Source organism: Bubalus bubalis, chromosome 16 (genome assembly GCF_019923935.1).
Source record: "Bubalus bubalis isolate 160015118507 breed Murrah chromosome 16, NDDB_SH_1, whole genome shotgun sequence".
NCBI classification, from domain to species: domain Eukaryota; kingdom Metazoa; phylum Chordata; class Mammalia; order Artiodactyla; family Bovidae; genus Bubalus; species Bubalus bubalis.
Window position 1 is genome coordinate 37,514,585 of NC_059172.1, and position 9,926 is coordinate 37,524,510.

The following is a 9,926-nucleotide window of genomic DNA, read 5'->3' on the forward strand; positions in this document are numbered from 1 at the left end:
TATTTGTCTTTTCTCTTTATTTACTCTATTTATTAAGAGTCTTTCAAAGAGGATGAGTTCTTAATTTTAATAATGTCCAAATTAGCAAGTTTTTCTTTTATGGATCTTGATTTTGATGTTTTATCTAAGAACGTTCCTAACAAAAGGTCGCAAAGAATTTTTCTTTAGTTTTCTAGAAGTTTAGATTTTATACTAAGTCTATGAACTGCTTTGAGATTTAAAAAAGAAAATAGTGCAAGGTATGTGTCAAAATCCATGTCTTTGTATATGGATCCAATCATTCCAAGCACTATTTGTGGAAAAGACATCCCTTTCCATTGAAATTGCTTTGTAGCTTCATCATGTCTCAATTGGTCATATATATGTGAATCTTTTTCTGGATTCTGTCCTTTCCCATTTATCTACTTATCTATCTGGATATCAGTATTGTATGTATTGGTTATTGTGGTTTCATAATATATCTTGAAATAAGTTAGTATTAAATTTTCTATCTTTTGTTCTTTTCCAAATTTGCTTTCACTATTCTATATCTTTTGAAGTCACATGTGCTGTTGTGCCTTGATTGACCTCATTATGATCTCTGTCCACATGGTCTTTTATTCATCTATCCTAGGCTTTCTGAATGGCTACTGGGTTCCAAGAAGGCAAATGAAAGCTGCAAGGTCCATATGCCCTGGAATTCACACATCACTTCAAACTTATTCTGTTGATCAAAGCAACTCACAAGGCCATCTCTAATTCAGAGGGTTGAAGATTAGGCTACTGCTCATGTATAGGGGAGTGGCATGTGTGCACAGCAGATGGAACAATGCCAGCCATTTTTGTACATGGTCAACCACATTTGGTTAAGTAGCAGGTTGATAATGTTCAAAAACTTGACCATACACTCTGCTGGAAAGATTATGAGAAAAAAGACACTCTAACTGGAGTAGGTTGCCATTTTCTTCTGCAAGGGCTCTTCCTGACTCAGATTGAACCCACATCTTCCTCATTGCAAGCAGATTCTTTTATCCCTGGGCCATCAGGGAAGCCCCTGTACACTGCTAGTGACAATCAAAAACGCTGCAGTCACGAGGAGGGGATTTTCAATATCTAGTAAAACTAGTATACAAATGCAGCTATTGTTTGACCAAGGTAATTGTGTTTCTAGTAATTAACCTTAAGATTTATTAATAGAATTAACCAACTAAAGAAGAAAGAAAAAATGAAAAGGTTCTTTGATAATAATGCAACCGTATCACAAGATCACATGTAGTTGGGATCCCAAAGTGAAATGAGAGAAAGACTGAAATCTGGCAGCTTAGGTAAAAATCAAAAATTTACATGTTCAAAACTCTTGAAAAACTTCATGGTATAAAAAACAAGGAACGCTACATCTAGATACATCACAATCAAAAATTAACAAATTGAAAATACTCAATGCAGTTAAAGGAGGCAGGGAAGAGAAATACAAATGTCCAAGTTAATAAAGACTCACGACTCTTCTATGAATTATTAAGCATGCATTTTTATATTGCCTCAGGTAATAGTTAAACATAATTCATGACTCAAATTTGAAACTTATAAAAACTCAGGGGATGAATACTGTATAACTTCAGTGTAATCCTTTTCATGACTAGCAAAACTTGAAAAATCATTGGTGCCTTCACATTACAACTATTTATATTCCTGTTGAAAATAGATTTCATATGAATTAAAATGAGCCTGTAGCAAGGCTAGATTAGGTAGAAAAGGCTTTTATATCAGAAAAACCTGAGAAAAGCAAAAATGAAGAGAAGTAGAAGAAAGAGTGGCAGATAGGCAACGGTCATAGAGATTTAGCCCACGTGGGAAGAGGGTGAGGCTGGTAGAGACAGCTCTGTCCCTGGAGTCCTGATGTGCTCCCCTCAAGGGCTCCACAAAGGAAGATAAACAACCCTACTCCTGACCGTCACATAACAGATCCCCTGTCTGTCTGATCCTATAATCTCAGCCAAAAGCTGGTGAGTGAATTCAATATCTGTTGAGTGGGTTGTTCCAGAATCAAGGAAGGACTGTGTGTGTGTGTTACTTGCTCTATCATGTCCAACTCTGAGACCCCATGGACTAGCTCGCTTGGCTCCTCTGTCCATGAAGTTCTTCAGGCAAGAATACTGGAGTGGGTTGCCATTCCCTTCTCCGGGAGATCTTCCCAACTCGTGGATTAAACACAGGTCGCCTGCAATGCAGCAGATTCTTTACCATTTGAGCCACCAGGGAAGACCCAGATAAGGACTGGGCCAGTGTCATGTCCCAGACAGGCCAGCAGGGACAGGACTCTTGGAGACTATTGATATATGTGGACAAGGAATGGTAAAGACCAGAGGTGCAGATCTGATTGGTTATAGCAGATGTGGGGAATGGAATCTGGAAAGGGATGTTGAGAGCATGTAGGGGCTAGATGAAGGATCCTGAAGTGTGGTAAATAATGAGAAAGAATTCAATAAAATGACAAGTATCCTAATAATTAGATGAGAGATGAGAAAACAGAAAACATAATTACATAGACTATAGTCTCCTCTTGGAAAACCATGAAAAGAGCCCTGAGAATGGCAGGAGACTGTGGTCACCTACCCTGTACCAGACATTTTAAGGAGCTTTGAGGAAACAGGGAATTTTGAAAGATATGAGAACTAGGAGCCAATTTTCCTCCCCAGAATGATAAATCAGGGTCACTAAGAGGAGGAGCTGGAGTCGAAGAAATAATGAGCATAAAATATACCTTAGCCACTGAGATAGATATTTTAAGATATCCCTTAAATATTCTCAGAAACCCCAAGAAGAGAGTATTCATTGTTTGGCTCCATTTCTCTTCATTCTGTGAAAGGTAGATCACCATGGCTGTCTTCTCAGAAGTATCATCCAGGTCCATTACACCTGGAACATTTTACAAAATTCATCTGCTTACATATCCACCATTCTCTCAAATCATCTGTCTAAATAGGACTCAGTCACCTGGTATAATGCCTGAAATATAGTCACTGCTCAAAATGTACTTGTTGAATGATTAAGCTCATGGATGAAGAAAAGTGTTTAGTAGGAAGTAATTGATGAAATCATATATTCATTTCTATACACTGAAGAATATTCCACGTACCAACTACTGCAACCTCCTGCCCTCCAGCAATAAATTCTTTCTTTTTCCAATTTCATTTATTTCTAAGTTTAGCCCTTTAAAGTGGGAACATCAGGGGTGCCTCATCTCTGCCATGGAAACCCTGTCTATGTAACCCCTTAAAACTTTCATGACTCCCTTCACAAGTAAGCAAACTGTAGGTAGTGGAGTTAGAAGATCTAAATTCATTTCTATCAATTGTTGATTGTGAAATTTGACAGGTGATTCATAGTCTCTGAGTCTCACTTTTCTTAGGTGTGAAACAGAGATAACATCCACTTCCTAGACTGGATTTCTACTCCCTACATAAAGAATACATAACATTAACCTGCATACTACAATCCCTGGTATAAAACAATGCTTAATAAATATCAGTGACTTTTTGTGGCTTTATTATATTTAGACCCATTCTACTTCTGGAATATGAATAATCTTTTAGAACCAGACTCTTCAGTCAAGTACTAATAAACTTTCACAGGTAATCCTTCTAAACTAGTATATTGTACACTACTTGCTCCAAAACATCTAATGGCTACTCCCCACGTTAAAGATGGAGTCTAAGTGTAAGTTGTGATCAAGGCCTTTAACAATCATGGATATCTGCCTGTTCAACCCCCTATGAAAATCTTAAGTGCCTGTTACTATGTGCTGGAAGTGTTCCAGGAGCTTCCTTTATTGCAGTAATCTATATATTTACCTTGTGTTGTGCTATCATATGTCTCACTTCTCATTCATAATTTATGATAAGCTCATCATTTCAAGGTCAAGTTCAAGTGTCAATATGTTAACAGGTTTATCAGACATGAAGACTGATTTCTTCCTTGTACTTAAATTTTCTCTTTGAAAGAGAAATACATATAATAGCATCTCTTTGTTTAGTTGGAGGTAAGTGTAGTTGGCTATCACTCAATGGCGCGCAGACCATATTCTTTCACCCTTGCCTATTTCCTATGATTTGCATGTTCAAAAAAGATGGAGAGTATGAGATAGGCCAAAAGCTCCTGGTATATTTGTCACAAAGTGTGTTTGTATGGTGGTGGTGGTTTAGTTGCTAAGTCGTGTCTGACTCTTGAGACTCCTTGGACTGTAGCCTGCTGGACTCCTCTGTCCATGGACTTCTCCAGGCAACGATACTGGAGAGTGTTTGTATGATCCCTCTTAATAAATATATTAAAGAATATATATTTTCCTCGATCTCTGTGAATAGGAAGTGCAGTCCCATGTCATCTGCTCCAGGTATGACTGCTTCTAACCACAGCAGTGTTAGCCGCACATTCTTCCACTTGCTGGGCATCCCTGGCCTTGAGGACCAGCATGTGTGGATCTCCATCCCCTTCTTCATTTCCTATGTCATCGCCCTGCTTGGGAACAGCCTGCTCATCTTCATTATCTTCATGGAACGGAGCCTCCATGAACCCGTGTACCTCTTCCTCTGTATGCTGGCTGGAGCAGACCTTGTCCTCTCCACATGCGCAGTCCCTCAGGCCTTGGCCATTTTCTGGTTCAATATGAAGGAGATCTCCCTGGATCACTGCATCACTCAACTTTTCTTCATCCATTCCACCTTCATCTCTGAGTCGGGGATCTTGCTAATGATGGCATTTGACCGCTATATTGCCATATGCTACCCTCTGAGATACACCACTATTCTTACACACACACTAATTGGGAAAATCGGTACGATTGCCTTTCTGAGAAGTTATGGTACAATTTTCCCCATAATATTTCTTTTGAAAAGGTTGACTTTTTGCCAAAGTAATGTCATTCCACACACCTATTGTGAACATATTGGCTTGGCCAAATATGCTTGTAATGACATTCGAGTGAATATCTGGTATGGGTTTTCTATCCTCATGTTAACAGTGGTCTTAGATGTCCTATTAATTTTTGTTTCTTACATTCTGATTCTCCATGCTGTCTTCCACATCCCTTCCCAAGATGCTCGTCACAAGGCTCTCAACACGTGTGGCTCCCATGTCTGTATCATCATTCTCTTTTATGGGCCTGGAATCTTCACAATCCTTACTCAGAGGTTTGGCCGCCACATTCCACCTCATATCCACATCTTGTTGGCTAATGTCTGCATGCTTGCTCCACCTATGCTGAACCCCATCATTTATGGGATCAAGACCAAGCAGATCTGGGAGCAGGTAGCCCATGTGTTGTTTACAAAGCAGAAATAACTTTAGCACAAGATGTGAGTTTTCAGAATCTCTAGCTATCTGTGAAGAAGTCTATGAAGTGGTGGGAGGGATCAGCTGAAACACTAGGAAATAGCTCAGTGAGTCCTGTCTGAGATCAAGTTCACTCCGAGATTGCAGAATTTAGTTTTCTGTTGTCAAAACAACCTGGCAGAGTGAAGCCATGTTTGACTAAGTAAGCGACCTCCTTCAAAGACCCTGGAACAGGACGGATTGATTTTCAGAAGTCATCTATAATTAATAACACTATAGTATAATCTTCAGAATTAGATGAAGTGAGAACAGTGCTCTAGCTTGGGATTTTGCTCAGCTACACCTAACTGAGTTTCTCCCGCTCTGAAACAAACCTCTTTTACATACAAACCTCTGTGCCTCAGTGTCTCTCATTCATAACATTCTTAGAATCAGTGATTCCAGGATTTTACAGTTATTCCTATTATATCATAATTTATATCCTATCGACATGCATGTCTATAATAAGAGGATGTAATTACAAATACGTGTGTTTCATATTTTGTAGAACAACTCTTGAGGAGACTGAGGAGGTTGAGAATGATCTGAGAAAAATAGCATATTGTGCATAGTTCTATTTTAATACATATTTGACTAAAATCTATAGTTTTTGTAGAAAATGTTAGAAAAAAGAAAAACATGAAATGAAACTCATGGACTCATAAACAGCCCTCAAGCAATTTTATCATTAAAATTTTTTCTATAGTTGTACATCTTTATCTGTATACTTATATATCTATGTCTGTCTCCATCTATATCTAAATCTATATCTTAATCTGTGTCTGTGCTTTATTTCCTTCTGAATCTATTTTTAGCTTTATCTATCCTTGTGCTCTAAGGAAATATTATGATACATGTATAGATGTATAGATTATGTATTATACTATATACATGGTGTATAACTTATCTTTTTTTCTAGCAGAACATTGCTGATACTGGGAACAAAAGCCAACAAACGCTTGACTTTTGGCCAAAATAATGTCATTCCACACTCCTGTTGTGAACATATTGGCTTGGCCAAGTATGCTTATAATGACGTTTGAGTGAACATCTGGTATGGGTTTTCAATCCTCATATTAACAGTGGTCTTTGATGTCCTATTAATTTCCAAGGTTTATGAATTTATAAACTCATTACTATCTTTATATAGTATTTCATTGCAGGGTTTTACAATAACTTATTTAACCAAGCATTCCCTTTTTAAATCCTTTTACCTGGTATTATGACTATATATTCACAAATTTAAGTCTCATTCAATTTGTTATTTAAGTACACAGTCCAGGTGTGTTCTAAATAGATTATTTTAAGTATTGTCTTTTAATATAAAATGCAAATGCTCAGTGTAAGACAGTTGGGAAACAGCAAAAATATTTTTAAAAATTCCTAGTCAGGAGAAAACCAATGATAGCTTTTCTTTATGTTATCCCACCTTACATTCTTTGTTCCATGGATATGTAATTTCATACATTTTCAATATTATTGGATATTTAGAGCTTTCCATTTTTAACTGTATATACCAGACTTCTCTGAACATATCTAAGCTTGCTCTGATCTTTCAATTTTTATTTTAGGAATAAAGTCTCAGAAATGCTGTTGTGGATTGGATTTTTAATGAATCCTATAAAATTACTCTCAGAAAAGATTCATAATGTATCTTTCTGCACTAATAATGAGGCTGAGTAAGAACAAAAGAATAAAAAAGATATTGTACTATAATTTTAATTTCTTTTTAATTGCTATTGAGACTAAACCTCTGTTGGAGAGTCATACTTCATCTTATGAAGTAATGATAGCTACCATTCGTTGATGACTGTGTTACAGGTCCATGCTAAGCATTTTATGGACATTACCTCATGTTGTCTTCATTTGGACCCCTTAAAACAGTATTACAGATGAGGAAATGGAAGTCTACTAGTGAAATGGCAAAGGCAGGAACAAATCTTCTTTTGTCAAGTTTGTTTTCTTGGCTACTAAATCTCTGAAATGGTTCTGATTGTTTCTGCTTTTGCCCATTGAAGTCTCAAAAACTCCATGTTGTCCTAATTGCTCTTTATTATTTTTTACAAATAACATAATACTCTGTGTTTTCACTGTCACATTTTGAGTATTTGCCTCTTTTTAGTTAATTGTTAATATTTCTATAAACTTTTAAATATTAACAGCTATGTGTAAGCCTTTTCTCTTGTTTCTTTCTTTATTGGTTACTCACAGGAAATTCTCCTTAAGCTTGAAAGCTTTGAGCCTTTGGGTATTATTCACATCTGTCTACTTTCACCTCCTCATCCTTAAATTAGGATTATTTAATCAAAATTATGAAGTTCATATGAAGATTAAATAGGCTAATATATGTAAAGTGTCTAGAACGATGTCAGGCCTATAGTGTAATATGCATTTGATATATAATAATTATTATTATATTATTGTTTGTCTTAAGATGTCTTTATTTCACATTCAGCAATTTTTTTAAAAAGGTTTTTATTCTGAAGTAATTTTAGATTCATTATCATTAATAAATAATTAAATGTAAGATTTTATTTCTCTAGAGTAAATGCTCAAGCACACAATTCTGTGTTGTAGGATAAGTTTGTGTTTATTTTTATAAGAAGACACCAGACTCTTTTCCTGAGTGGCTCCATTTTAATATATTCCCACCAGCCATGTATGAACGATTCAGATCTTCCATTTCCTCATCAACATTCGGTGTCATCACTATTTTTTATTTCAGTTGGTTTGTTTTTCATTGTAGTTTTAATTTGCATATTTCTAAATGTTGATGATGTACATTTTTCATGCTCTTGTTTGTCATCTGAATGCTCCTCTTTAGTGAGATGTCACTTCATGTATTTTGCCTGTTGTTTTTTTTTTAATTTTTATTTATTTATTTAGGGCTCTCCCAGGTCTTAGCTGTGGCACATGGGATATTCGATCTCCATTGCAGCATGTAGTATCTTTGGTTGCAGCACGAAAATTCTTAGTTGCAGCATATGGGATCTAGTGGCCTGGTCAGGGATTAAACCTGGGTCCCCTGCCTTGGGAGCATGGAGTCTTAGCCACTGGACCATCAGGGAAGTCCCATTGCCTGTGTTTTAACTGGATTCTTTTTTTCTTTTTAACTGTTAAGTTTAGGGAGTGTTTTGTTTTTTTTTTTAATATAATTTAAATAAAAGGCATTTGTCACATGTGTGGTTTGCAGATAGGTTTACCCAGCCTGCAGCTTGTCTTTTCATCTTAACAGAGACTTTTTCAGAGTAAATGTTTCTAATTTTTAAAACTTCGTAAATTTTTTTAAGTTGATAAGTCTAATTTATTAATTTTTGCTTTTATGAGTTTGGCTTTTGGTGTCACCTGAAAACTCTTTACCTAGTTCTTGTTTCTAGGGATTTTCTTTCTTACAAAATTTTTCTAAATGTTTTATGAATATTTATTTTATATTTAAGTCAGTGACCAACTTTGAATTAATTTTTGTATAAGGCGTTAAATTTGGGTCAAGACTCATATTTATTTATTTTTTTCCTTTAGACGTTCATTGCTTCTTGGTTAATGTAGCCAAATATTAAACTTTAACATGAAGTACAGTGACACATTAGTTTTTCTTTAATTGTTTTAAATACTTTAAGTCTTTTTTATTTCTTTCCTTATAAATTTTGGAATAAGTGTATCTAGATCTACAAAAATTCTTGCTGAGATTTTGATAGAATTGTATTAAATATATATATATTCTGTAAAAATTGATACCTGATCTCCCTTATTTTGAGTCTTCAAATTCATAAGTCTGTTATGCCTCTCCATTTATATGCTTCCTTTTATTTTTTATCAGCACTTCCTAATTTTCAGCATACATATCCTATCCATAGTTTTCTAGCTTTATACCTATGTACTTTTTTCTTTTGCTCCAAGTGTTATTTGGATGTAAAAAACAGCATATGTCAGCGTGAAACATAGGTCATAACTACTAATCTATTTATCTAACTCTATAACTTGTTGTCTATTGATTTTATTCTAGTTTTCATTATCTAAATGAAAAAGGAATAATCGATTTTTTAAAAGTAGTCAAAGGATAGGTCCACTTATAATGGATACAGAAATTTTTGCAAGAAAGTTGTTAAAATTTCAACAATTTGGGGGACTCTCTTTCTGCGTTGGATTTGTCCTTCGTCTCTAAGTATGAGTCAGAAGATGGGAAAGGGCAGAAGGGATATTACACCTTGGAAAGCAGTTTCCAAAGGTAGCATTTTTTCTTATGTAATGTGTTTTCCAAGAGTATAGGAGAACCCAGGATTTCCTCAATGAATACAGCACAAAAAATTAGCCTGGGGACTTCTCTTGTGGTGCAGTGGATAAGAATCGGCCTGCTGATGCAGGGGACACAGTTTCGATCCTGGGTCCAGTAAGGTTCCACATGCTGCAGAGCAACAAAGCCCATGTGCCACAACTATTGAGTCCATGCTCTAGAGTCCATGAGTCACAACTACTGAGTTCACATACTGTTAACTACTGAAGCCCATGCACCTAGAGCCTGTGCTCTGCAACAAGAGCTACCACAAAAGCCTGTGCACTAAAATGAAGAGTAGCCCCCACTC

General features: G+C 36.0%; 1 protein-coding gene across 1 annotated transcript; it reads left to right on the forward strand.

Annotated features, from left to right (window-relative positions):
- Window positions 1-4,320: 4,320 nt before the first annotated feature.
- LOC102413390 (olfactory receptor 52B4-like) lies at window positions 4,321-5,316 on the forward strand. The gene has a single exon (XM_025266527.2). The coding sequence runs from the start codon at window positions 4,354-4,356 to the stop codon at window positions 5,314-5,316; it is 963 nt and encodes a 320-aa protein (XP_025122312.2). The 5' UTR covers window positions 4,321-4,353.
- The last annotated feature ends 4,610 nt before the right edge of the window (window positions 5,317-9,926 follow it).

Coding starts and splice junctions, on each gene's coding strand:
- LOC102413390 (XM_025266527.2), top strand. CDS start 4,354: ATGTCATCTGCTCCAGGTATGACTGCTTCTAACCACAGCAGTGTTAGC.